Source organism: Vicugna pacos, chromosome 9 (genome assembly GCF_048564905.1).
Source record: "Vicugna pacos chromosome 9, VicPac4, whole genome shotgun sequence".
In the NCBI taxonomy this organism is placed as follows: domain Eukaryota; kingdom Metazoa; phylum Chordata; class Mammalia; order Artiodactyla; family Camelidae; genus Vicugna; species Vicugna pacos.
Genome location: NC_132995.1, coordinates 9,251,729 through 9,279,701, shown reverse-complemented (window position 1 = coordinate 9,279,701; position 27,973 = coordinate 9,251,729). Strand labels below are relative to the sequence as shown.

General features: G+C 53.7%; 1 protein-coding gene across 1 annotated transcript; it reads left to right on the top strand.

Annotated features, from left to right (window-relative positions):
- Positions 1–488: 488 nt before the first annotated feature.
- On the top strand, positions 489–27,973 carry CLPTM1 (CLPTM1 regulator of GABA type A receptor forward trafficking). The gene is made up of 14 exons (XM_006208576.4): positions 489–620; positions 6,022–6,134; positions 12,801–12,924; positions 13,970–14,128; positions 16,369–16,486; positions 20,796–20,881; positions 21,658–21,778; positions 22,352–22,596; positions 23,347–23,440; positions 25,467–25,657; positions 25,889–25,984; positions 26,277–26,412; positions 26,869–27,036; positions 27,245–27,973. Exons 1-14 carry the CDS (start codon positions 549–551, stop codon positions 27,526–27,528), a joined length of 2,007 nt encoding a protein of 668 aa, XP_006208638.1. The 5' UTR covers positions 489–548; the 3' UTR covers positions 27,529–27,973.

The window sequence follows — 27,973 nt, the reverse complement described above, 5'->3', positions numbered from 1 at the left end:
GGAAACGGCTGAGGTAAGAAGAGGGGTCAGAAAACGAGGCCCTTGACCGAGGGCCCTGCTCTCCGAGCTTGCGTACGGAAGCCAGGAAGGTTCCTTTAACGCAGGTGGGGAGTGGTTCCAGCGGAGCATCTTGAAGCGCTACAGTGGCCGGGAAGACTCAAGCAACTTGGAACAGAAAGGACTCAGAATCGGCGGGGCGAAGAGGACAGGATGACCCAGAATGCTCATATAACTGGAAGCAGCGGGTTTATTGAGAGGGCAGAAAGAATAGAGACTGTGGGAAGCGCGTTGGCCAAGAAAGCTCCGGGAGTCCGGGGCACGCAGCGTGTCTACTAGGTGTAAACAAGGGCCAGCAAAGAGAGGAGGAGTACGGTGGCCTGGTTGGTCCTTTCTTGGCCGGAAGCGGCTCCCGAGAGGCGTGGCTAAGGCGTTCTTGCCGGATATGGTAGCCGGCTGGTTGGGCCTATTGTGAAATCTCGCGCGATCGCGCTGGTGCCGTCGGGGACGGGGCGGGGTTGGCGGCGGGGGCGGGGACCCGGAGCGGGAAGATGGCGGCGGCGCAGGAGGCGGACGGGGCCGGCAGCGCCGTAGTGGCGGCCGGGGGAGGCGGCTCCGGTCAGGTACGGAGGCCGAGAGGGGCCTGAGGGGTTCTTCCCCACCCGGGGGGCCTCCCACGGGGCGTGTCCTGCTTTTTCTTAGGGAATCTGGTGCACTGGGGGCTCCTTGCCCAGAGGGACCTTGAATACCGGGCCCAGGCGGGGCCGGGCGGCCCGGGAAGCCGGACAGTTCGGGGAACGGGGCCCTGTTGCGCGCTGGGTCCCCTGCACGCTCGCGCCGGGCGGCCACCAGGCTTGTTGTTCGAACCGAGGAGACAGTGGTGCGGAGGAGCGCAGACTGGTACCCAGGCACCCTGGGTTCTCGACTCCTCGATTCCAGGTTCCAAGACTGTTCCTAGAGTGGGCTGGCGTTCACGGCGTCTTTTTCTCAGTGCCCAACATATGGGTAATGATTGATTAATGGGGAGTTTTCTAACTCTGTGAAGTCAGATAATCATTGTGGGTAAGGGCACGCGCTGTAGAGGCTGACAGACCCATTTTACGGACAAGAGTCCAAAGAACAGACTGAGGCGCTTGTAGAAGGTCACCCAGGTTAGGTTTGGGACCCAGTTCCTGTAGAACTTACCAGACATAGCTAAAGCAGGGTGGCTGGAACTGAGATGGGTGTGCTTTCAGCATAAATTAGTTCCGCAGGGGAATTAATCCTGGTTCTGAAGACTTCTGACCCATTGCCACCTCAGCTAAACTGAGGCTGTAGAACATATTAGTTCAGGCAGCCACCCTTCAGACGTTTAGGGAATCGATGAAGTGACAGACAGCGAGGTTTTGCCGACCCACCCACTGGGATGTCACTGACATGTAGGAGGCAGCACAGGGAAAAGAAGTGTAGGTTTGTGGGGAGAGCGAAACTGACTCTCTCTGTGACCTTGGGCGAGTTCCTGTCCCACTTTGGGCCTTCATTTTTCCGGGGTGAATGAAGGGGTTGGACCACAGAGATGGCTCCAGCCGTGTCCCTTCCTTCATCAGTGGAGTGGAAGAGAAGACTGGTGTGTAAAGAGAGAATTATAATCCTGGATGACAATGGTGGTGACAAAAAATCTGTCCGGGACTGGGGGAGACCAGAGGAGAGGCGAATTATAGCACCTGGGGAGGACACCAGTATATTTGTGTCACAGAGCCAACATTCCTGGTCTGGATCTTTTCAGCATCTTCAAGCAGGGCCTGGCCTGGGGGCAACCTGAGGAAATGTTTGTTGAGTTAGGGCCAGAATGAAGACCAAGTCCCTGTCTCCAGGGGCTTCCTAGTCTTGCTGAAAGTTCTTTCCCCCTCTGAATTTCTCTTGACTACTGGGTAGGGGGTGATTAGAGAGACTAAGGCTCCCACTGCCCTGGCTGCTCTGAGCTTACAGAGACCCACCCCTCTAAATCCCCTCTGGTCCCACTCCTGCTTAAAACCTTTCAAGACTTACTCCTTTGCTTTCAGGATTAAGTACAAATTCTTTGGCAGATCAAGGCTTTGCATGACCTGCCTTTTTTCTTCAGACTTGACTAGGATTTTTCAACCTCAGCACCATTCACATTTGGGGTTGGATAATGCTTCATTGCGGGGGGCTGACCTGTGTGTTGTGGGATGTTTAGCAGCATTCTTGACGTTTACACACTAGATAGCATAGCAGTAGCCCCTCCCCAGTTGTGACACCTAAAAATGGCTCCAGACATTGCTGAGGTCCCCCTGGGGAAGGCAAAATTGTCCCTGTTTGAGAACCACTAGACAAGAGGCGCATCAGCTACTGTGAAGCTGTTACTTCCAGGAGTGTGCCTCAGTCTCTCTCCTCGTAGCCTCTGCACATGTTTCTCCCCTCTTTACCTGGCCAATCCTGTACGTCTCAGATGCTCTCTCCCCTGGGAAGCCTCTCAGATGTGGTCAGAGCCCCAGCAGTCCCTGGGCACCCCTGTGCCAGCCCTGCCCCCCTGGGTTTTCACTCTGTCTCCTCCAGTGGACTGTGAGTCTCTGGAGGACATAGCCGGAACTGGCTTGGTCACCACTGTGTCCCCAGCACTGCCCAGCTCAGGACCAGACCCAGAGCAGATGCTCAGCATTTGTGGAATGAGCAGTCTTGAGGCAGAGGCTGTGCTGAGGTGGATGCCCGTGGTGGATCCAGGCAGGCAGTGAGGATGCCCCGACTTTCTCCCAGCTCCCGCCCAGCCTCATGATCTCAGCTGCTTCCTGGGCCCCTTAGTGGGTGTTCCTGGGGATTGTGTGTGAGACTGGGCATGCGGGTCCAAGAACAGGAACTATGTCTTAGTCACTACTGTGTCCACAGCCACCACCACCCTCCCCTGGCCCGTGGGGCCTGGCCCAGAGCAAGTGGGCTCTCAGCAGTCTTCTGCTCCGGCCAGCCGGCCCCTCGCTCGGCCAGAGGCTCAAACACAGGGCCCACAGCTCTACTCATTGTTCCTTCAGCTAACGTTAAGTCCCCACTCCGTGCTAGGCCCCGTGCAGATGTTGGGGATGCAGCTGCGACCCAGACGGAGACCCTGCCCTCTTGGATCTCCTGTATTTGTTGAGCGCTGGGTGTTGGGCAGGGGTGCCTGGGACAGGGACAGTGAACACAGTAAATAAAGAAAACATACTGGGTCAGGTGGTGATAAGTGCCCTGGACAGGACTAAAGCTGGGGAGGAGCATAGGAAGGGAGGTCTGGGTCGTAGGGTTGCAGTTTAAATTGGGTAGTTTGGGAAGGGCTCTTTGAAGAGATGACATTTGAACAAAGACCTGAAGGAGATGAGGAGGGTAGCACACAGATACATTGGGAGAACGCCTTTCAGGAAAAGAGAACGAGTGCAAAGGCCCTGAGGTGGGAGGTGCCTGGTGTGATGCGGGAACAGTGAGGAGGCTGGTGCGGCTGGAGCCGGTGTCTGCAGGGAGAGGGGTGAGAACAAACAGCCATGGAAGGGTCTTGAAAGTGCCAGGCCCTGGGGGTCATGGTGACAACTTTGCCATTACTCTGAGGAAACTGGGAACCACGGGAGAGTTGCCATTTTATTGAGGTCTAGTTTAGATGCTGTCACATTCACCTGTGGTCAGTGTAGAGTTAGTTCAGTGGCTTTCAGTACATGTCTGCAGTTGTTCAGTGGAACCAGCAGCTCAGTCTGGTCTGAGAACATTTCCATCCCCTTAAAACGTTCCCTTGTCCCCTTTTGCAGTTACTCTGCCCCCAGCTGTGTTCCTTTTTGTTGCTAACTGGTATTCCATTGCACAGATACATCACAGGTCATTCATCAGAAGACCTTTGGGTTGTTTCTGGGCTTAGGAAAATCACTGCTGTGAACAGTTGCGTATAAGCTTCTGTGTCGATGCGTGTTCTCATTTCTCTCCGGTAGAGACCTAGGAGTGCGGTTGCTAGTTTGAATGGCAGGTGCACGCTTAGCTTTTTACGCAGCTGCCATATTTTTCAAAGCAGCAGCTCCCTTTTCCCCACCAGCAGTGTACTGCTGTGCTAACTTTGCACGTCCTCGGCGGCACTTGTGACCGTCCCTCTTTTTGATTACGGCCATCCCTGTGAAGTGGCACCTCATTGTGGTTTTCCTTTGCATTTCCCTGGGAGGGTTTCCAGCCAGCTTGTCCACCATTGTGGGTAAGAAAACAGACCTGGGAGCCAACCAGACATGGGTTCAAATCCTGGCCTGGCCTCAAGCTTCCTTTTTTTTGACCCAGAATCAACTCAGATTTGCTAGAAACCCTCACTTGGCTCCTCGGTGCTCCCAGGAGCAAGGTCAGCTGAGCTAGAGGACCCGGTGCCTATTTGCCCTCTCACCCCCGCTGAGCCAACCCCTTACCCACACCTTTTCTCTCCCTCAGACACCCTTCACCCGGACACCAGAGGCGGCTCCTCCGGAGGCCCCCGTAACCACGTGACCCGAGGCGGGTCCCTTGCCATCACCACTCCTGCCTGTTTCCTCCGGAGCGCTTTCCCGTTTACCATTATTCACTGTCCTGTTCACTGTTCTGCCGGTGTGTTTCCCTCTAGACCCGGAGCTCTGAGGGAAGAGGGCCCTGAGCTGTGTGGCCACCACCGATCCTACCGCCCAACACTGGGCCTGGCCTACAGTGGGTGCTCAGGAATACTTTTTTTTGACACACGAAGGAAATCTTTTCTGCCCTAAACGTACCAATATTATCACAGCCTGGCCCTTGGGTCAAAGAGGTGAAGGATCAGAGAGGGGAAGGGACACGCCCGAGACCTCACAGCCAGACCTATGGGACCAGCCCGCAGCCTAGGTCTGTCAAGCTCCAGAGCCCCCGCCTTGCACCACAGGGCTGTCCTGAACTTTGGGAGACGAAAGAGCTCTTGCTAGTGAAGGGGACAGGAAGTGACAAGTGATGTTTAACAAATGCTGGCCTCAGCTTCGTGGCAGCCTCATCTGGCCAGGGGTGCCTCTGTCCCTGCTCTTGGGGGCATTCGAAGCTGACAGGAAGACGCTGCAGAGGAGTGGGCCTGGAGTGGGACTTGGGGGACCATGGGAGGCCCAGGAGTGGGTAGATTTGGGTGGCCTGGGTGTTCAGGGCAGGCTGTTCAGGAAACATTTGTTGATTTATCGAGCCCCTACTCTGCCAGCCCTGTGCTGGGCAGTGCTCCCACCTAACAGCGATCATGACAGTTCTGGTCCTGCCTCTTAAAAGCTGAGGGCTGATGGGCCAGCCGGTAGGAGGGAAGAGGGCAGGACAGGACTGGCGAGCCAGCAGGTGCAGAGAGAGGGGCCCCATCTTGGGCCCTTTCAGCCTGACCTCATGAAATTCTCTGCCTCTGAGCTTCTGTTTCTGAGTGAAGGTTCTTTCCCTTGGAGTCCCTGCCTGACTCCCTGGCTGCTCACCCCTTATCTAGCTGCTGTCGTCCTTCCTGAGTGACCCAGACAAGTGCCTGAGGCTCCCTGAGCCTCCCTTTGCCCGGCTGCCAAATGGAGCTGAGCGTGGTTCTGACCTCACTGGGTGGTGTGTGCCGCATGCATGTCGCTCTCCTCCGGCATGGCTCACGGTGGCGTGGCTCACTGTCTGGTTGTGTTTTTCTGTGTCTGTCTCACCTGCTGGATCCAGAGCCTCTGGAGGGATGGGCCCCACACAGAACCGGCCACAGAGGAGGCCTCAACAACTGTTTGCCTGGGGAAGGACCTTTCAGATAAACCCAAGCCTTGAAGACTCTGACACCCGCCATGCGACCGCTTCTGCATTACCCCAGTAGCCACCTCCTTGTATCCTGGGCTCCAGCCCCAAGGAGCACTGGACGGTTCTCAGAGTCAGGCTGTGTCTCTCTGCACCGGCCAGCTTGTTATGATTTAGGCCTCAGCTCTCCTCCTCCAGGATCCCTGCCTGACCCCCAGGCAGGGCCAGGCGTCCCCTCTGTGCTCTGCCCCGTGTGGGGGCCCTGGTGCCTCAGGTTGCCTCCTCACCTGACCTCTGTCCCTGCAGGTGACCAGCAATGGCAGCATTGGGAGGGACACGCCGGCAGAGACCCAGCCCCAGAACCCACCACCCCAGCCGGCACCCAACGCCTGGCAGGTCATCAAAGGCGTGCTGTTCAGGTAAGCAGATGCGGCTTTGGTTTTGCTCGTTGAAAAAAGTTCAAAAAGAAAAGCATAAAGAGGAAAACAGAGAATCACTGAGGATGACCATCATTACTATATTGATGCAAATCCTTTTTATCTTCTCACAGTTCTGGAGGCTAGAAGTCTGATTTGAAGGTGTCAGCGTGTCTGGTTTCCTCTGAGGCTTCTCTCCTTGGCTTGTAGATAACCGTCTTCCTGAGTCTTCACGTGGTCTTTCCTCTGTGTGTGTCTGTGTTCTAATCTCTCCCTGTATGAGCAGTCATATTGGATGAGGGCCCACCCTAAGTAATGACCTCACTTAGTCTTAATTACCTCCTTAAAGGCCCTGTCCTGTCTGCAAAGAGTCACTAAGATACTGAGGGTTGGGGCTTCCTCACATGAATTTGGGGGAGGTGGGGGAAACAAGCTAGCCATAATACATACTCTACATAAAATTCACCATTTTAACTATTCTTAAGTGTACTATTCGGTGGCATTAAATATATTGACATTATTGTGCAACGTCACACCATCCGTCACCAGAACTTTTTCATCTTCCCCAAACTGAAACTCTGTCCCTATTCAACACTAACTCCCATTTCGCCCTCCCTCAGCCCTGGCAGCCACCATTATACCTCTGTTTCTCTGAACTTGGCTGCTTTCAGTGCCTTGTGTAAGTGGAGTCATATTGTCTGTCCTTTTAAGACTGACTGGGGATGATCCCTTTACCTGTGGATTCATGTGACCATTCCTGGGCAGTGGGAGCACAGGGCTGGCCTTCTGGAAGCCTGGCCTCTGACTGAGAGGCCCTGGGGACCTGTTGGGTGGGGACCGGGGGTACACTTGGGACTGGGTTCAGTCTCTGCCTGCCTAGACTTGGTGCTGGTCCCCTCCCTGCTCTGGGACTTTGTTTACCCATCTACAAAATGGACATTTCTTCTTCTCTCTGGAGAGGTGTTTTAGCTAAATGGTCAAGAGACTAGGCCATGCACTGGGCAGTCACTTCTCCCCTTGTCAGCTATAGGGGATTACACAGCAGAGTTGTTTCAGACAGTGATCGCCTTGGCTAGGACGTTCCCACACGGCCATGGCCATATGCAAGGGGGCCTGGGGATTGTCTTTATTCTGGAAAACAGAGCACCCTGCTGAGAAGCAGGGTGTCTATTGCTACAGAAGAAGGGGAGAGTGATTTGGGGGAAGCAACTACGTGTCTCTTCCATCCTATTTTATTAGTTTTTTTCCCCTCAATTTATAAATAATAGGGGCTTATTGTACAAAATAAAACACTTCACACAATACAGACGAGTATAAAGAAGAAAATAACAAAAAAGTGTAACGTATTGGCCATTCTGTAAACATACACCTGTAACTGCCCTTACATGGGATTAAATAAGGATTCTCGCAGACAAAGTTGTGCAAAATGGAGAAAAGCTGGAAACAGCCTGCTTGTCCAACATAGGAGATCAGCTACTAAGATTTGGGTCGCATGGCAGGTGTCAGAGTCTGCAATATCAGTGTGTGAAAGCACAGGCCTGCCTTGACACCTCAGCTCCCCGACCTCTGAGCTGTGTGACCCTGTCAGGTGATCGCCCCTCTTGTGCCTAAGTTTCCACCCCAGAGCAGAGTGCTGACAGTTAGCTCACAGGTCATCGAAGAATTCCAGTAGAATCTATGTCAACTGGGGGACACAGGGGCTGGCACGTGCTTAGAGTTGAAAGAGAAACAGCTGAAAAATAGCCCACCATCCCTGCTGCAGTCACCAATCACGTTCTGGTGGGGATAGACCCACTTGCCTGGAGTCCTCCGGGAGTGGCACGTGGGACATGGAGGAAGTCACCACCATTGAGCCTGGACACTTGGGTGTTGTTCCTGACATGCACCCCCAAGTTTGTTCATCCGTGGAGCCCTGTCCCTCCTCTTCTCTTTGCCAGCTTCTCCCCTCCCATCGCTCCCGTGTCCAGTAAGGACTTAGAGTCTTCTTATATATCAGCTTCTTTTTTTCATGCAGGCAGCTGTGAATAAAGATTATTTTTATCTTTCCCCTCATTTTTACATAAGAGGTAGCCTATTTTACACTGTTCTGCACTTTGATTTTTTTCATTAACAACATATCTTAGAAATCTTTCCACAGCAGTATGTAAGGGAGCTTCCTTCAGATGGATGCTTTCCATACAGCCACAGCGTAGGCTCATTTCCTTCCTTAGAACCAGGCAGCACCAAGTATCAGTCTGGGTGGTTTCCCAGAGACCCATCTCATTTGGAGTTCTTAAAGGGGGTTCAGGGTGTGTTTTCAGGGGCCTATGAAATCTCAGAAGTGTCAAGCAGATTGCGTGAGAATGGCCTTTTTAGGGGGGTAGAGGGTGGAGTCCATAGTTTTCAGCACATCCTCAGACTGTACCGGTGGTTACCTGAAGTAGGGGGTGGGCTGGGAGGGAGAGTTTTCATTGTTAAGTCTTTTCATTTAAAATGTAAAATTTTTTTTTTGATAAAGTCTTTTTATTTTATTTTATTTTATTTTTAACATTTTTTATTGATTTATAATCATTTTACAATGTTGTGTCAAATTCCAGTGTTCAGCACAATTTTTCAGTCATTCATGGACATATACACACTCATTGTCACATATTTTTTCTCTGTGAGTTATCATAACATTTTGTGTATATTTCCCTGTGCTATACAGTGTAATCTTGTTTATCTGTTCTACAATTTTGAAATCCCAGTCTATCCCTTCCCACCCTCCACCCCCCTAAAATGTAAAATTTTTCTGTGAATGTAGAATGCTTATTTGGGATAGGAAGGAGGATTTAAAGTCTCTTTCATTTACTTACTGCAGTAAGTTGAAAAGCATTAGGTAAGGGCCAGTCCCCTGGAGGCCTGGCGTCCTAGGCAAGGGCTTCCTGGTCTGGGATGTGGGGATGGAGGGCAGCGCCCGTGAGCACTGTGAGAGGGTCCATGAAACTGTGAGTATACGGCTGCACACAGGTGTTCTTCAGGGGACTGGGGATCTGGAATCCCAAACAAGTCTGACTCAGCCTGCCTTGTTTTATACACGGGGACCCAGAAGCCCAGAGCGGGTGGGACTCATGTAGGCCACACACCGAGCCAGGGCAGAGCTGCCTGTGGGTGTCCTTGCTCCCACACTCTCCCTTGGCATGTTCACTCCAATGACTAAAATAGGAGCCTCCCTTGTAAGTGGAGGGGTCCCCAGAGATGGTTCCAGACCTTCCCCAGCCATGTGTGTTGGGGATTCTTGGGGAAACAGCAGGTGGCTCAGCTGGGCCGGGGCCCCTGAGACCCTGGACCCCAGGGCCCCATGGCTTCTGCAGGCAGAGGCAAGCCCCTGTGCTCAGTCTTGCCCTTTGACGTGGTTTGGGGCTCAGCAGGGAGGCATCCACACACTAGAATTCCCTTGTAGTGTTTTTCCATTCCAAACGTTTTTGTGTGCCTTTTTCCTGTGATGAAAATAGCAGTAATAGCTAACATATCTAAGGCACTTACTGAGTACGTAGCAGGCTCCATTCTGGATGATGTATACAGCGTGAGTGTGTGTGTGTCCATTTAATTCTTGTAAACAGCCCTGCAAGGTAGGTAGTGTTGTTGCCCCCATTTTAACTGTCAAGGAAACGGATGCCTAGAGAGGGTAAGTCTTGCCTGAGGTCACACAGTCAGGAAGTAGCAGAGCTGGGCTTTAAGCCCAGATGTTATAGCTCAGAGGCTGAGTGCTTAACCTCTCTGCTATACAGTTGACCCTTGAACAACGTGGAGATCAGGGGTGCTGACCCTCCGTACCCACATGTAACTTAATGTTGGCCTGGTGATTCCTTTCTGTTTGCGGTTCTGCATCCATGGATTCAGCCAGCCACAGATCTTGTAGAACTGTAGTATTTACTATTGAAAAAAATTTGTGTATAACTGGATCCTCATAGTGCAAAACTTTGTTGTTCAGGGTCAACTGTGTTGCTTTTCATACTTGTAATCAATAAGTATGTGTCTAATTTAATACTTACAGAGCTACATGAATCTGTGAGGCCTGAATTAACAGAGTAGGAGTTTATTTCTCTCTCTCTCATGTACCATTCTGAACTTAGACCAGGATCATGTGGTCTTCTGCAATCCAGATTCCTTTCTACTTTTTATTCCCCACTGCTAGGTTTTGCCCCCTTCTCATGGCCTAAGATGCCTACTGAGGATCCAGCCATCACATTCACATTCCAGGAGGGAAGAAGAAATCAAGGAGGATTGCTCTTTCTCTTTAGGACACTTCCTAGAAGTCCAACTTAACACACTATTTTTATATTTTACTGGTCAGGACTTTACCATGTGTCCATACCTAGCTGTAAGCAAAGATGGAATTATAGTCTTTATTCTCAGTAGCCAAGGAGTCCACTTAAAATTTAAGAATTTTTTTTCTGAGGAAGGGGAAGATGAATATTGGGAAATAACTAGCAGTCTGCTACAATTCTGTTGTGGGGCTTTTATTTTGTTCATTAAAAAACACTCAAAAAGAAAAACCTAAACAAGAAAGTAAAAATCACCTACAGATAACGTCATTCATCATTACTGTTTTGGCGGTGATCCTTTTACATGTTAATTCATACACATCCTGATTATATTGTGCAGAATTCTTTAAGGCAGTATTGTGTTTTGAGGCATTTTGTTTTGTTTTTGTTTACCCTCACACCTTCCCTATCCCCCCAAACCAAAGGAATCCATTTTAAAGTCTGATGGGTATCAATTTATACCTTTCTCTGCTTTTATGTCGGTATAAAGGTGCATTACAGATCATTGGTTTTTTGTTTTTCTTTTTATTGTGGCAAAATATGCATAACATAAAATGTACTATTTTAACCATTTTGAAGTATACAGTTCTGTGGCATTAAGTACATGCACATTATTATGCAGTCATCACTGCCATCCATCTCCAAAATTTTTTCATCTTCCCCAACTGAAACTGACCCCATTAAACACTTAGTTCCCATTTCTCCTTCCTCCAGGCCAGGTTTGTTTGTTTGTTTGTTTGTTTTTTAAACAAAAATGGAATGATACTCTACACACTTTCCTTCATCTTGCCTTTATCTTTTAACAGTGTATCCTGGAAATACCTCTACGTCAGTTACAACTCTAAGACTGTAATATTATGTTTCCTCAATTTTGTGAATTGAGAAAATGACTCAAATATTTTTGGGGGGAGGAAGGTAATTAAGTTTATTTATTTTTAAATGGAGGTACTGGGGATTGAACCCAGGGCTTTGTGCATGCTAAGCAGGTACTCTTAACAGTGAGCTGTACCCTCCCCCCTCAAATATTTGTTTTAACTAAGATAGTGTCATTTTGTTTCTCTTTCAATTTTTCCTATGGTGATATTCAGAGTGTGGATACTTCTGAAGCTCTCTCTCACTATACATTTTGAGAGTTTCAGAGTTCATTGGCTCTGAGCTTCTCAAATTTTGGTTTGGTTTCTGCTAGTTCTCACTTATAATGTCTTGTCTCCTTGTGTTTGGCTTGTCTTTGGCTGTGTGTTGATCATCATACTTGGAAAATTATTTACAGGAATCATTTCAGGCCTAGGGTAAACATACTTTCCTCCGGAGAGGACTTGCTTTGCTTCTGGTGGTAGCCTGTTGCGTTATCAGTGGTGGAGGATGGGGGGGTGGTTCCTTGCACCAGGTTCAAGGATCTATCTGTGTCCACCTGGTGTGACTCCAGGGAGGGCTGGGCCACACCTGCTTTCCGTCATCCTGGGCATGGAACCCTGTGGGGTCTTAGCTTCTTGTAAGGTAGTTCTCTGGTTGCCTCCTGTGGGCCTTGGCTAGCATTTCTGTCACTCATCAAAACACCTAGCTAATGTCCTCAGATATTAAAAAAAAAAAGAAGCTCCCAGCGCTCCTTTGCTTCTTTGGTTCCCATCTTCCCTTCAGTTTTTGCCTGCTGAATGTACAGTCTTGTCTGTTCTTCAGTGCTGTTCATTTAAGAATGTGTGTTTACATGCATTTTGTATGTAAACTTGATAAAAAGTATATATGAGAAAATATATGAAGAACATATAGAATATATTATTCCTCTATCAAGATACATAATTATACATATAAAACTAGTGTTGGTGTGCTCTTAATCATATTAATTTTACCAAGCTTTTCCAAATTGTTTCCAACAGGGGTATTGGTCTGAATTACCTAGCCCAGTGTTACCAAAAATAAGGACTAATCCATTACTTACTGTCTGCTTCTCCAGTTTTTGGTTGACTTGAAGTTCTAAAATGTTGCTCTAAGGTCTGAGCCTCTAAAATGCTGGGATTCCAGACTCTAGGGTTCTCACACTTTGGGATTCCAGGGGAGTGGGGCATTAGGTTTCCTAGTTCTGAGGTTTTGAGGGTCCAAGCCCCTGTGGCCACCAGATCCCAGGGGAGGAGTCTGTGTGGAGACCAGGGCAGCACCAGATCCCCCACACAGGTGAACAGGGACATCTGGGGTCTCTCCCCAGACATGGCCTTTAGGGGCATCTTGTCTTCTCAGCAGCCCTGCAGCTGCCTTCTCAGGGGCCCTCCCTACTTGGCCACCAACCCCTGGGTCAGGACCCAGCATGTGCCAAAGTCAGAAGGAGGTCAGGCCGAGCCACGTTAGAAAAGGTGTGGAGACTCACTGTCTGCCCTGCTTCCCTCCTCAGGATCTTCATCATCTGGGCCATCAGCAGCTGGTTCCGCCGAGGGCCGGCCCCTCAGGACCAGGCGGGCCCCGGAGGAGCCCCACGCGTCGCCAGCCGCAACCTGTTCCCCAAAGACACTTTAATGGTAACCATGGGCTGGGAGGCCAGACATGGGAGATGAGAGTGTAGGGGAGGGACATGGGCAGTCGGGACAGACTCGGGCCCTGGTCACTGTCAGGTCTGTGAATGAGTCCAGGGTTGAGAAACTCTGAGTCCATCCTCAGCCCGTGAAACCTGTGTTACTCAAGGGACACTTCTAAGGAACAAGTAAATCTTTTTGGGTTTGTGGTGGTGCTCTCTCTGGGAGAGAGGGACAGTAGAGGTGTCACTCAGATGAAAGCTGTCTTAACAGAGTCCTTACATATTTTAGTTCAAAAGTTATGTTCAGGCTTTAAATGTTGCAAAGGGAGGTGTGCAAGGAAGAGGAAAGGGGTTGGAGGGAGAGAACGAGAGGCCAGAGGGCAGAGTGGGCACGGGGAGAAGTGCACTATTGCCGCACGTGGGCAGCGGCCGGGCTTCAGGAGCATCAGCAGCGAGGCTCAGACCCCAGTAATCTCGGCGTCTTCCACCTTGCGGTTCTCTGCAGCTCTGAGATTCCTGATTTCACAGAATTCTGGCCAGCAGGGTGACCACTGCTCAGCTGTTCTTTATCAGTGGGCTTCCAGGGCTCTGGACAGAGACAGCCTCGGGGACTTGAGAGAGGAGGGAGCTCTGAGACCAGCTTCCCCAGCCACCGGGTTCTCAGTAGCCAGCCGCCATGCCTGCACATCTTGACTGTGCTTTGTCCATAAGCCTGCGGAGCTCTGACCAAGGAGCCCACGAGAGGCTGAGAGGGGAGAAAATAATTCAGGGCAGTCTGGATCCTTTCTGACCCCAAATTCTAATTGGCAGTTTGGCCATTCTTTAATTGTTTTTTGCTCTTTGACGTCAGTCACAGACTCAGACCAGGACAGACGCGGTGGGTGCAAGGAAAGAAAAAATGTATTCTGCCAGCTGCTACTCTTCTCCCCACTAGCCCCCACCCCCGGGTTGTTCATATCAGTGCGCTGACCACCGCCACAGCTCTTCAACTGTTGACCTTCCGATGCTTTTATGAGCAGCCCTAAGCTCCCCCTTTCCCTTCCCAACAGAACCTGCACGTGTACATCTCAGAGCACGAGCACTTTACAGACTTCAATGCCACTTCAGCACTCTTCTGGGAGCAGCATGACCTCGTGTATGGCGACTGGACTAGTGGCGAGAACTCAGACGGCTGCTATGAGCACTTCGCCGAGCTGGACATTCCGCAGGTGGGGACAGCGCCTGGTTTCTGGCCTCAAGGCTGCTCGGCCAGCACTCAGGGCCTTTCCTTGAACCAACTCCCAGTCCTTTTGGGAGTCCAGGTTCCAAGCCTGGCTCTACTCTCAGTTCACATGCTGTGTGACTGGAGGCAAGTCCCTGAGGCCCCTGGGCCTTGTCCTCCCCACATCTCCATGTGGATGGAGTTGAAATTGGCCTAGGATCCTCCCAGCTACTTTAAGGGTTATGTAAATCTGTGGTTTAAACCAGTGAAAGATTAGCAATCGTCCGTGAAAGTGTCGAGTCGTCACTAATTTGTCAGGTAGCCTGGTTTGAAAATAATGGTTAATGTTGATTGAGTACTTACTGTGTACAGGGCACCAGGCTAGGCCGACTGGTGGAAAGCACCCAACAATCCTATGAAGTGGGAACTATTATTTCCATTTGACTGATGAGGAGACTGAGATACAGAGAGGTCACACCCAAGGTCATGCTACTAGTGAGAGATCTGAACTCAGGCTGTCTGGCTCTGGACTCTGGTAGCCCCAAGTTCCAATCCTGCCTCCAGGAAGCTCTCCCTGACACTCAGGCTCAGGCAGTGCCCTCTCTGGGCTCCCCTACCTGAGCTCTGCCAACTCTAGGGGGTTGTCACTACCTGGATATGGGCCTGTCTTCCCCACGGGACTGTGAACCCTGTCAGGATAAGGCTAGGACCTTCTTGGTCACCACTGTATCCCCAGCTCTGCCCAGCAGGGGGCTGGGTACAGAATGAGTGTTGAATAATCAATGAATTTTATGAATCTGTGAATGTTGATATCTCTTTGGAGCTACACTCTCATTCATTTCTCCCCATCAAGTCTTCTCCTTGGCCTCCTAGGGAGGAGGGGGCATGTGTGCTGTGTCTGTCTCTGTCTTGGTCTATTTGGGTAGCTGGACTCAGGGCAGCTGAGTCTTTCTCAGGCAGATAGGATAACCCATGCTGAGGGGTGGCTCCCACTGAGACCTCATGTCCAGCCCCCAGACCCCTCCCCAGGATCCCAGTAAGGCTGAGTGGCAGGAAGCCAGGCAGGGAGAGCTGCTCCCAAGGACTTGGATGTAACCTTCCTCCCCAGATTGGCGGTGCAAGGGTGTCTCAGCTGTACCTGACCTTAATTTACAGAGGTGAGTGAGCAGCGACACAGAGAGGCCAATGCCACTGAAAGAAGAATTTACTACTTACATTTCCCAGGAGGAGGGGGCCCCCCCACCATGCCACGCAGGGCCATAAGGGAAGCCCCAGGTTTGGTCAGGAGCAGAAGGAGCAAGGAGGGCCTAAGCTAAAGCCTTTTTTTGGGGTTTCCACAGGAAAGGCCAGGGAGGTGGGGGAACGGCTTTGGACTGACCAGCTCGGGTGTTGTGGTGGGCTCTGGGCTAGAGGGTTGGTCTCTAGTTGTCTGGTACCTGCCCTGGGAGCTCCAGTGCAGCCTGGTGTGTGAATCAGATAAAGGGAGTGGTTGGGATTGTGGACTTGGAGTTGGTTGTTTTGTATATGAAAGATGTGTTCGAAGGCAGGTGAGTTTGTTATCTCTAGGAATCATCTAGCCCTGGGAGGGGCAGTCTCTCCCTGGCCACATGTTGAAACAGCATAAAGTATAACAAACATGGTTTATTAACACAGAGGTGGACTTAAAAGGCACAGCATGGCCAAGTGAATCCAGGCTCACCTCGAAGGTCAGAGAGGCTCCAGTTTGGCCTTGGCCATCGCCGCTTCAGTCTCCTCACCTCTCTCCCCTTACTGCACACTACGTAGCCTCTCCGCGTGAGCCCCGTCACTGCAGCTGGAACACAGGATAACACGACCCACTGCTTAAGGTTTATGTGCGTTATGCAGATGTGAACTCACTGGATGGGGCAGTTACCATGTGAGGTGCCAGAAGCGGGATCTAGCCTTCACGGTTTTACTGTTGAATGAATTGAGGTCGCTAATGTTTATTGCGCTTTCCCTCTGTTCAGCGATCTCACATCATCCTGCAGCCCTGCTGGCCCACAGCACTGATTACCTACGCCCTGCAGGTGGGCACTGAGGCCACACAGCCCTTGTGCGCTAGAGCCGGGTTTGAATCAGAGTCCATATGACTACAGTGTCCTGCTCTTAACCGCTCAGCTACACTGATGCCCCACTGAGCACTCAGTGAACGGGGTGGGGAAGCCATGGGGGGCGGGCGTCCTGAGGGCCTTCACTGTTTCCTTCTCCTGTCCACCCACCTCTCAGAGCGTCCAGCAGAACGGCTCCATCTACATCCACGTCTACTTCACCAAGAGTGGCTTCCACCCAGACCCCCGGCAGAAGGCGCTGTACCGCCGGCTCGCCACAGTCCACATGTCTCGGAGTAAGTTCCTCCCTGTCCTAGGGGCCCGGCTGGTGCTTTGGGCCTCAACTCCCAGTCCACGAGGGCAGGCGGGGACCTTGTGCTCAGGGAGGTCGATGTTGGTGGCTGAGTTCAAACTGCGCATATGCTGTGTGCCTCTGTGGGCAGGTGGGAGAGGAGTCGGCTTAGAAAGAGCAGGTGGAGAAAGGGACTTCTGAGGGAGAAGACAGTGTTCACAGGAGGGGAAAGGCAGGGCCGGCTTGTGCACGGTACCTGGCCTGGTAGAGCAGACGCTTGAGAATAGTTTGTGACATGTTGCGTCCACTTGTGTTCTCTGTGACTGCACGTGCATCGGCCGCTCCTGGAATGCATGTGCACAGTGCTGCCCTAGGGGGGCCCGAGGTGCAGTGTGCAGCTGCCACGCACAGGTTGAATGTGTTGTGTGTGACTCTCCATCCCCATACACACACCTCTGAGCAGAGCCTGTTGATGAAGCAAGCTGGTGACGGCCATGTCACTGGACAGGCCCCATTCTTGTCCCCGCTGGCCACCCAACTGGTTCTGGGGGCCCCCCTGAGAATCCCGATCCGATGAGCAAACCCCAGGACTGCCAGTGACCCCTAGAAGCCTCGAGTCAGAGCTGGCCATCGGCAACTCTGACACGCCCTCTTGTTGAAACTGAGATTCTTTCTGCCTGGTCCGTCTTCTTAAAAAATTTTTTTTTTTGTTTTAAATCTCTTGTTACAAGTATATGGTTTAAAATTCAAGTAATTCAACCAGACAGTGAAACTCATCAGTCCCCTGCTCACCCCCTCCCGCCCTCCCCAGTTTCCACTCCCCACAGGCAACTGCTTTAGCTGTTTCTGCTGCCTAATCTCCAAGGCTTCCAATAACAAGTTGATACTTGGATTTTTCGGTTTTTCAGTTTTAGACATTATCTCTTGACTTCCTACTCTGGAAGGGGAAATCTCAATTCAGGAACAGAATTTTGGTTAGATTAATATTCAGTATTCAAATGCTTTTGAGTATGTGACTCTTATTCACATCTGAACGACGCACAGGGCACAGAGTTTATTTTTAATTTCCTGTCCAGCTTCTTTTCCATGAGGTTAATAATTGTTGGCATTTTTTCGCTTGCTTTTTGTCTTTTGTCCTTGAGTCCACTGTCTCCTGATTGGCAGTCATGAGAATCTCTCACCATACTTGAGTTTCAGCAGATCTGGAGAACAGGACCTCCCCCAACCCCCGCCCCAAAGCCCCCATTCCCTTTGTGTGAATTTTATGTGCCCCACCTCGCTCTGATTTTGCTGCGCCTGTGGACTTGGTTAAGATCTCTCTGACTGTTTCGTATGGCGCAGTGACACAGGTACTTTAATTTGTGGTGGTTAGATCTTTTCTTACTTCTTTTCATATAAAAATATCCCAAAGGATGAGAATTTTTTTGTTATCATCTACACTGGATGAAACAAAAAGTTGGTGACCCCATGTCAGTCCCCAAAACTGATTTGGAAAAGTCCCCCAGGTATGCTGAGTACTGTTCTCAGTGAGTGTGTCTAGGGCCTCTGCTCTGTGGGATGTTCCGCCCGGCTGGCTGGCTGGTGGAGCGAGTCTGCGAAGATGTGGGCAAAGGAGAGCTGAGGGGGTGTGGCCTGCAGTCCCCACAGAAGTGTCCCTGAAAGTGCAATTCATCAGGGGTCTGGGTTAGGTGTGCCTGATTCCTCAGAGGTTGCCTTGAATGTGACCTAGGTGAGTGGCTGCTCACCTGCATCCCAGTTACCCTGATCAACCTGAATCGATGCCAGCATCTTCTGTGGTTTTGTCTTTGGTGAACAAGATCCATGTCACTGTGCTGAGGTCGTGTTCATGGTCGATGTGACAGATACTGGCATGGTCTGCAAAATAGAATCTGCAGCCTTATGGACCACCAGGGTCACCCAGGTTTGCCTCACAGCTGGGCCAGCTTGGAGCAGGGACTTGGAGGGATGTAAAGCTGGCCACTGGCCAACTCCAGGGCATAGAATGTGACTGTGGGATCAGAAAAGATCCCTTCCTCCCCAGAGGGCCAGTGATCAGTACTCTGGAGCAGCTGTCCCATAGAGATATAGTGCCCGCCTTAGAAGTCATTTTAAGTTTTCTAGTGGCCACAGTAGAAAAAAAGACCATAAAATTTATGTTAGTTATAATTTTATGAAGGTCAACATGTTGTCATTTCCAGATATGATCAGTATTAAAAATTAATGAAATATCTTACACTCTATTTTTTTCCTGCACTAAGTTTCAAAATCCAGCATGTGTTTTGCGCTCGTAGCATATCTCAGTTTCAACTGGCTGTATTGCTGGTGCTTAGTGACCTCATGTGGCCTCACATGGCCACAATCCTGGCTGGTGCAGTTCTAGAAACTCTGAACTTCAAGAAAAGGGAGCTTTTTCCTCCCTACGGAAGCCAGGTCCATCTCACATTATAATTCCATCTGTTTGCTGCCAAGTAGCAGAATGTTCTCCACCTGAGCCAAAGCTTCTCTCCTGCGCCTCCCACTCCAGGCCTTCTGGGGCCGGCCAGGCATGGCTCCTCCCTTCCCTGGACAGCCTTTCCCAGATGTGGAAAACAGCAGGATGCCCACCCTTGGGTGTTTATTGCTCTTCCCGGACGTGGGGCCAGGTCTCAGGTGCATTAATGATAGAAGTGATGGGACAATACTCACAGTGACAGCAGCAGGGCCCGGGCTGAAACCCACAGTCAGTTCCCAGAAGCATGGAACATAGGGAACGGGAGCTCATCCCTGGAATCTAGAAGCCCCTGGTTCTGAGTGGGTGTGGGAGGGATCTGGGCCCTGTGGTTTGTGTAAACGTGATAGGCAGGGATGCTCTGTCCGGCTGGGCTCTGTAGAGCAGAGAGCCACTTCCCAGTGATCCTGCCAGGAAGAGGTGGGACTTTGATCCTCATTTTCCAGTGGAGGAGTGAGACCCAGGGAAGTGGCTAGCTCACCAGTGTCCTTCAGCTCTTGGGAGACAGAGCCAGGATGTGACCCCAGGGTCCCCACTCATGGCCAGCTTCCTCTCCCATTTCCCCATCTCTCCCTAGCCCCTGGGGGCAGGATGGAGAAGTCATAGGAGGGGCAGGCCGTATGTTGTCCCAGGGTGGAGGTGGGGAGACCGAGCATAAACAAGCACCAGCCCCTCCTGCTGGCATGTCTTGGCAAGTTCTGGGCAGGGTGGCAGGGAGCCCGTGGCTGACCTGGCCTCTGCAAGAGGAAGTGAGGTCCACTCCTGGCCAGGGATTCACAGCCCCAAAGTGTTCTCACGTCGGCGGCTCTAGGCCTGCTTTCGAACTGTTGCTGCCCTCCTGTTTCTGTTCGTCTCTTCTACTGTTCGTCCCTGTGGGCTTAGCCCAGGGCCAGGGCTACACTAGTGTCCAAAATGGGCCCAGCCCCACCTGGGATTCACAGACTGGTTGAGGGGACAGATAGCAAACAAGTAAACCAATGGGCAGGTGAATTTGCAGTAGTGGACTGTTGTGAAGGAAACAGGGATGGCGAGGAGCAGGCCTGGGGATCCTCCTTCAGGGGAATGGGCAGGGAAGCCCTGTGGAAGGAGGGGCCTTTAACCAGGGGCTGGAAGAGTGAGAGGAGCCAAACAGGAAGATCCCAGCCATGCTGGGTCTGTGCCAGGGAGATACAGCAGCACATCCGAAGGCCCAAGTTTGGCATATTTGAAGAGAAAGGAGAAGGGGTGGGCGGGGGGCGGGAGGTGGCGAGTGCTTAGAGTTCAGTATGGCTGCGGTGAGCCTCTCAGGGGCCCTGCTCGGGGCTGCGGGAGCCACCTGGGGTTCTGAGGCAGCGGGATGATCAGATACTTGGTTTAAAAGACTCACTGGCTGCCCTGGGCAGAGGGGATCTTAGTGGGGCAGGAGTGTCCTCCAGGAGACCAGTGAGGTGATGATGGTCATCCAGGAGGGGACACTGTGGCTGGCCCAGGTTGGGTCCCTAGAGGTGGGAGGGGTGGTCAGATGTGAGGTGTGTGCCAAAGGGGACACCCCCAGGACGGGCTGATGGAATGGATGCAGCAAATTCTGGAGAAGGAATACTCCAGCTTTCTGCCTGGGGCGATTTGATGGCTGTTGGTGTCACTGTAAAGACGGGGAACTGGGGGCTGGCTGAGATTTGAGAAGGCAGTTCAGGCTTTCTGGTGACCGTTACTGTCGGCTGGCAGGTGGAAGAGTGGCAGCCAGGAACCCAGGGAGCAGCTGTTGGTGGTCAGAGGTCTGGGGCCTGGGGCCTGCAAGTGCCAGTTGGTCTCATGTGCACACCTTTCCCTGCCTTCCCTCCCACAGTGATCAACAAATACAAGCGCCGGCGGTTTCAGAAAACCAAGAACCTGCTGACAGGGGAGACAGAAGCTGACCCAGAAATGATCAAGGTAAACACAAGCAGAGCCAAGGTCCAGGGCCTGTTCCCAGCCCAGCAGCTGCCCATCTGGGTTGACCTCAGGGACCACCACTGAGCCGTCATGGGGGCTTTTAGCTCTCTGAGCCTCAGTTTCCCTCTCTGGAACGGGGTAGGAGGCAGCGCTCCCTCTCAGGGAGTAGGGAGACTTCTCACTGACACTCAGCACTAACAGAGCAGGTGCTCTGCGCATTGTACACACACTCGGCAGCCTCTCGCCAGCCCTGTTGCATGGATCCCCTCACAGGAGACTTCCCCAAGGTGTCATGGCGGGAAGTGGCAGGGCTGGGATTCGCACCCAAGCAGCCAGGGCCCAGGCTTGGCCGGGCACAGAGTAGGTACCTGATGATGTGACTCTTGAAGGAATACTCTGGGGCAGCTGGGGCACTGGGGTATTGACCTGTGGTGGGTACCAAGAGTCCCCTGTTTCCCCGAGGTGGTTCCGGGCAGGCGGGTGGTCCCTGAGTTGGAGACTGCACATGGGTCCTTCACCTGTTCTGTCTCGAGGCTGCACTTTGCCTCCTGGTGAACATCCCACCCAAATCCATGGGTCTGAGTTTTCTGTGCTGTCAGGTGGCCAGGGGATCCAGGGCAGCGGGCTCTGTAAAGGCTGCGTGCAGACTTACCAGGGTGAGCCCTTGGCCAGCGGTCGCAGTGGCAGTTGCTCTTTTGCTTTCGCGATTATCACGGGGGTCCTTGGGAGGAAGCGAGTGGATACCTCTGAGGCTCATCAACCCCTTCACCCCTCAGAGGGCCGAGGACTATGGGCCCGTGGAAGTGATCTCCCACTGGCACCCCAACATCACCATCAACATCGTGGACGACCACACGCCGTGGGTGAAGGGCAGCGTGCCTCCTCCCCTAGACCAGTGTGAGTCCCCGCCACCCCCACCCCCAGGTCCTGACCCAACCCTTGCCCCCAAGATCCCTAGGTCTCCCCACTCCCAAGCTCCACGCCCTGCTCTGCCCCTCTAGACCCTCCCCTTCCTCCCACACCGTGGGTGAGCCCAGCACTGACCACCGTGTGCCATGTCCAGCCTCATCCAGCCCGTGAGCTTTTTTCAGAAAATGTGCCTTAGTTGCCAACCTTGGAAATTCAAAGCATCACTTTAAAACCCAGATTTCTGACTTTTTGTTTTTATAAAACCTTGATCCGTGGTGGCCCTGGGGGCAGCTGTAGTCTGGAGCTGAGCTGCAGCTGTCCCCTCCAGCCGGGGCCTGCCCAGCCCTTCCTACCCTGTCCTCTCCGCTAAAGTCAAGCAGCCCTTCAGCTCCTTGGCACAGCCAAGAAATGTTCCCTGTCCTCCAGTCTCTGTCAGAGGGGCCCCATCAGGTCCCTGCACCTTTGTCCCCAGAGGCTGAGTGATCGCCGCTGCCCTGGCCCCCAGGGGTACCTGTGGCCTCCGGCCTGGGCTGATGGTGCCCCTGCTCCGCACGCCTGCAGATGTGAAGTTCGACGCCGTGAGCGGTGACTACTACCCCATCATCTATTTCAATGACTACTGGAACCTGCAGAAGGACTACTACCCCATCAACGAGAGCCTGGCCAGCCTGCCGCTCCGTGTCTCCTTCTGCCCGCTCTCTCTCTGGCGCTGGCAGCTCTACGCCGCCCAGAGCACCAAGTCGCCCTGGAACTTCCTCGGTGATGAGCTGTATGAGCAGTCAGATGAGGAGCAGGACTCAGTGAAGGTGAGGCAGGGACATGGGGGCTTCCCAGCACCTTCCTGGGCTGCAGGAGGGGAAGGGGAAGTGGGTCAGGTTGGCGGCCTGGGGACCTCTGGCCAATGCTCCCCTGCCCACAGTTTTACAACCTCCCAAGCCCCATCCCTGCAGTGGGCAGGAAATAGGACCTGGCTGACTCTGGGAGTCCTGTCTCTGCAGCTTCCATGGTGCTGCTGGTCATGGCTTTTCTGTCTGCTTGGCCAGGCCCTAAGGGTCTGGACCTGCTCTGCCTGCTTCCATCCAAAGCCGCCTCCCCGACTTTGGGCTTGGACTCGATGTCTCTGCCCCCTCTCCCAGTGTCCTGGAGTATCATCCTTCTCTCTGCCTGCGTCTGTGATGTTGAGACTTGGCTGTGCTTGCTTGGGGTTGTTTTTGGTGTTGGGTTTCTGTTCCTCACTCCAACTGTCCCTTCTTCTCTGTTACTCTGCCTCCCCCCATTGCTGTCTCCCCACCTCTTCTCTGTCTCTCTCCATCTTTCCTCCACCCTCTCTGCATCCCTCACCCACCTCTCTGTGCCCATTTGCCCATCTCTGACCTGCTCTCCTCCCAGCCAGCACTCTCTCCTCCCTCTGAGAAGCCCCAGGGGTTAGGTCTGTGGGGAAGGTCAGCAGGTTCTTCGGGTCCAGAAGGAAGAGACGGGCCGGCTAATGGAGGTGCTGCATTGGTCGGGCCCCAGCACAGTAGTGCTCACAGCCATCTCCCCCACCCCCGCCCCAGGTTGCCCTCCTAGAGACCAACCCCTACCTGCTGGCGCTCACCATCATCGTGTCCATCGTCCACAGTGTCTTTGAGTTCCTGGCCTTCAAGAACGGTAGGTAGGGGTGGGACCCTGGGTTCTATGAGAGGTCATGGGGGACTGGGGACAAGGGGGTACATGGTGGGAGGATAGGGCCTGCCCCCTCCCTCTTCCTCTCAGGCCTTCCCCATACCTGGGCTCCGTTACCCCCATCTCGAGAGGCCTAGTGAGCAGTCGAGGGCAATGGCCGCAAACTCCCAGTCCAGAAACTCCCATCCACCGGGTGTGGTGCTGGGGGAGGGGCTGAGCCTGCTCTTTTGGCAAAGGCCAGGATGGCACCACCAGGAAGCCGGGCCGGGGAACTCCAAGGCCGGGAGCAGGGAAGCCCCAGGGCTGCTCCTGCCACCCTGCTTGGCAGGCTGCCTGTTGGGGAAGACCCCTCAGGGTTGAGTGTTGGGGCCCTGAATGGGAAGGTGACAGCCGTGTCCCCAGAAGGCCGCTAGATTCCAAAGGCCAACACTGGTGATAGCCAGCATTTGAGGGGGACTGGCCACATGCAAGGCACTGTTCCAAGCACCCTCACCAGGGAGCTCATGGAGCCCCTGCAGCCACAGCTCCGTGAGGCAGCATCGTCACCCCCGTGTTTATGGTGAGGACACAGAGGCTCAGGGAGATTAGTTACTTAGCCCACAGTTACACAGCTCCCAAGAGTGTGGATTTAGATCTAGGCAGCCTGCTTTGGCTCCAGGCCCTCGTTCCTTCCCTGGAGAACCCCAGTCTGAAGGAGGACTGCTGTTCTGCAGCTTCTGGGAGTGACAGTAGTGATGATGATTATTATTATTATTACTGTCTTCCTCCTCATCACCAGTAAGAGGACATTTGCCGTGACTGAGTTACCTTCTGGAAAATTAAAAATCGAACAGTAGGTGGTGTCAGCCCGTCAGGGTGGAGTCTGATAGCAGTGGTGCGTGCTGTGCCTGGGCATGCGCCGGCTTGCAGATGCTCCTGCTGACCGTGAGCTGGGTCCCCTGGGGTCCATCTTTTCCTAATGAGAAATGCAGGCACAGAAGAGGTGGTTCCTTGCTCAACGTCGTGCAGCAGGGGTGTGGGCCCTAGGCGAGCCCAGCTTTGTGGCCTCTGGTCTGAGGCAGAACTAGGATTCACCCTCCCCCACCAGAACCATGTCTTCAGACTCATTCTTCCCAGTTAGATTGGGGGGAGTCCTGTGAGTGTCCCCTTCAGATCTCAGGGTCTGAGGGTGCTGGAGCACTGGAATCAGAATCAGAGCCAGGTGGGCGGCCAGCACCCGGGACATGGCCCCATGTGACCACGGGCTTGGCTTCTCTGTAACACAAGCATGTACTGGGTTGGCGTCCTGTGGCAGTAGGTGTCAGATGCTCAGCCTAGGCAGGGTCAAACAGTGCTGTGACCCTCATTTGGCTGATGGGGAGACCAGGGCTCAGAGAGGGGCTGACCTGGGCCCTGGAGGGTCGGGGGTGGGGGATGGTGTCCCAGGACAGTAGTACTGGAAGGAGCTTCAGTTGGAGAGCAGAGCACACAGACCTGTGTGTGCCCTGAGTGTCTGTGGGCCAGTTCCTTCATGGTTTCAGGGTGGTGGGCTGGGAGAGGGGGTCCTGAAGCCTGTGGCCCAGATCTTCTCACCCAGGGAAGGCCCCATAGCATAAGGGTGGACAGCTCAGGTCTAGTGTCAAGCAGACCCGGCTTCTATGCAGATTCTTCTAGGTCTGGCTGTGTGGCCTTAGGAGTGTGGCTTCTCTGAGTAGCCCTTAGCACTTAGCGAGTGGTGAGCACCCAGAACATGTAAGAGATCACTGTCACCATCACTGCCAGCCTAGGGACTGCGCCCTGGGGGCTGGGATGTCCCAATGTGAAGACTGCAGATATCCTGCTTGCCTGGTGCTCGACATGGCACCCATAAAGCAGAGACTACCCCTTCACAGGCAGGGAGATTGTGTGCACCCTCCGCCTTGGCAGACCCCGTGCAGCCCCGAGGGTCTGAAGGGTATGGGGCTTGAGGGAGCTGCAGGAGGGACTCGGAGGCTTCTCAGACTCCTGGCTTTCCCCCATCTCCCACGCACAGATATCCAGTTCTGGAACAGTCGGCAGTCCCTGGAGGGCCTGTCTGTGCGCTCCGTCTTCTTTGGCGTCTTCCAGTCTTTCGTAGTGCTCCTCTATATCCTGGACAACGAGACCAACTTCGTGGTCCAGGTCAGCGTCTTCATCGGGGTCCTTATCGACCTCTGGAAGATCACCAAGGTCATGGATGTCCGGGTAAGGCCGGGCTGCCGGGCTGTTTCGGGAGCCACCAGGGGTTGGGAACCAGACCCTGGAGCTGGCCCCTGGGGGATTCCCAAGACCAAGGGGATTTTTGCACCAGGGGATTTTTTGGGTCACACGTGGGGCAGGGGAACTGGGAACGGTGGGGAAGGGCAGGGGCTGGAACTGGTGTGGGGGGTGGGAGCCAGTGCAGCAGCTGACCACGGCCTCCCTCCCTATGTGCAGCTGGACCGGGAGCACAAGGTGGCAGGACTCTTCCCCCGCCCAACCTTCAAAGACAAGTCCACATACGTGGAGTCCTCGACCAAAGTGTATGATGATGTGAGTGTCCCCAACAGTGGGTCCCAGAGAGGGTCTCCAAGTATCTGCACACTCCTGAGGTACCAGGGGATGGGCCGTGAGTGCTGACAAGCCCATGCTTTATGGCTTGTGCCCTACCCTCCAGTGTCCCCCGCCTGCCATGTATACTTCCTGGCCAAGTCCAGAGTTCCCAGGGCCACCTGGAAATCCCCCGGCTGGCCTGCCAGACCAGGTGTGCATGGGTGAGGGTTGGGAGCAGGGGTGCCAGGCGAGGCCCAAGAGCCGGATCCCAGCCCTGCCCTGTGCCCCACAGATGGCGTTCCGGTACCTGTCTTGGATCCTCTTCCCGCTCCTGGGCTGCTACGCTGTCTACAGCCTCCTGTACCTGGAGCACAAGGGCTGGTACTCCTGGGTGCTCAGCATGCTCTACGGCTTCCTGCTGACCTTCGGTGAGCAGGCTCTCACCACCCTCAGCTCCCCCGGTTAGGGCAGTTGTCCAGCAGCCCTCAGCCCCATGGTGGGCTGTGCTGGGGCCTCAGCAGTCATTAAGTCAGCCGGCCCCCACCCTCCTGGCGCTCAAGGTCCAGTGGTCAGGATGGCACGTGGGGAGCCTCCCAGGGGTGCCTGGTCCAGTCTAGGGGTCAGGGAGGGCTCCTGGGAAGCCCCAAACTGTACATTTCAGTCCTCATCCTCGGGCGAACCCATGGAGTAAACAAGCAGACGAATGAGTTACAGCATGTAACTGAGGTAGGATGTGCCTGGATGGTTGGAAGGCAGCAAGGAGGCCAGTGAGACTGGAGCCAAGTGAATGAGGGGAGAGAGGCCAGAAATGCAGTCAAAGAAGCCAAGGTTCAGGACGCATGCCCCTTCCTCTGCTCACGAGTGTCTCTTCACCACTACCACAGGCTTCATCACCATGACACCCCAGCTCTTCATTAACTACAAGCTCAAGTCTGTGGCCCACCTGCCCTGGCGCATGCTCACCTACAAGGCCCTCAATACCTTCATCGATGACCTGTTTGCCTTTGTCATCAAGATGCCTGTTATGTACCGGATCGGCTGCCTGCGGGACGGTGAGGCTGTGTGGGCAGGTGGGTGGGCTGGCCAGCAGGCTCGCACCAGAGCTGGACACAGGCAGAGCCCTGGTCTGAGTGGGAGGCCCTGGCCTGGGGGTTCAGTCCCAGGGGGCTCAACCCACTCTTTACAGGACCACTCCACCCACCCCTGCTGACAGTGAGCCAGGCGGGCCCCTCCCCCTCACACTGCCCCTCCCACCCCCAGATGTGGTCTTCTTCATCTACCTCTACCAACGGTGGATCTACCGCGTCGACCCCACGCGGGTGAACGAGTTCGGCATGAGTGGCGAGGCCTCGACGGCAGCTGCCCCTGTGGCCGAGGTCCCGACAGCAGCAGGGGCCCTCCCACCTGCCCCCACCACCACCACTGCTGCCGCCAGCGAGGAGGCCTCCACGCCCCTGCCTGCCAAGCCCACCCAGGGGGCCAGTTCTGCCAGTGAGCCCCAGGAAGCCCCTCCAAAGCCAGCAGAGGACAAAAAAAGGGATTAGCCGCTCCTGGTCCTCCTCGTCAGCTCCAGCTCCTGGTGACCACCGCCCCCGCCACCCCGGCCCCCTCGCCTCCCCTCCCTGTTGCCCTTCCCTGGACAGATTGGGCCAGGGCTGTGGGAGGCCCCCATCGAGCCAGGGCCTAGCGTGTGCTGTGGGGGCTGGGGCAGGCCAGGGCACGTCATTTGCGGAGGCGCCGTCTGTTTGTCTGTCCCTGTGTGTTTCTAGCCATCTTGCCCTGCCAGCCCCGCAACATTGGGAATCATGGTGAAGCCGACGTGGAGCTGTTGAGGGGGTGGGCCAGGCGGGGGAGGGGCCAGGGCCCCTCTGTGGGACAGCCACGGCCATCCATCATCTTGTCCCTCGATCCCCCACCACCCCTCCTCCCAGACCGCCGCCCTTTAACACAGTCTGGATTTAATAAATTCATATGGGTGTTTAACTTAAA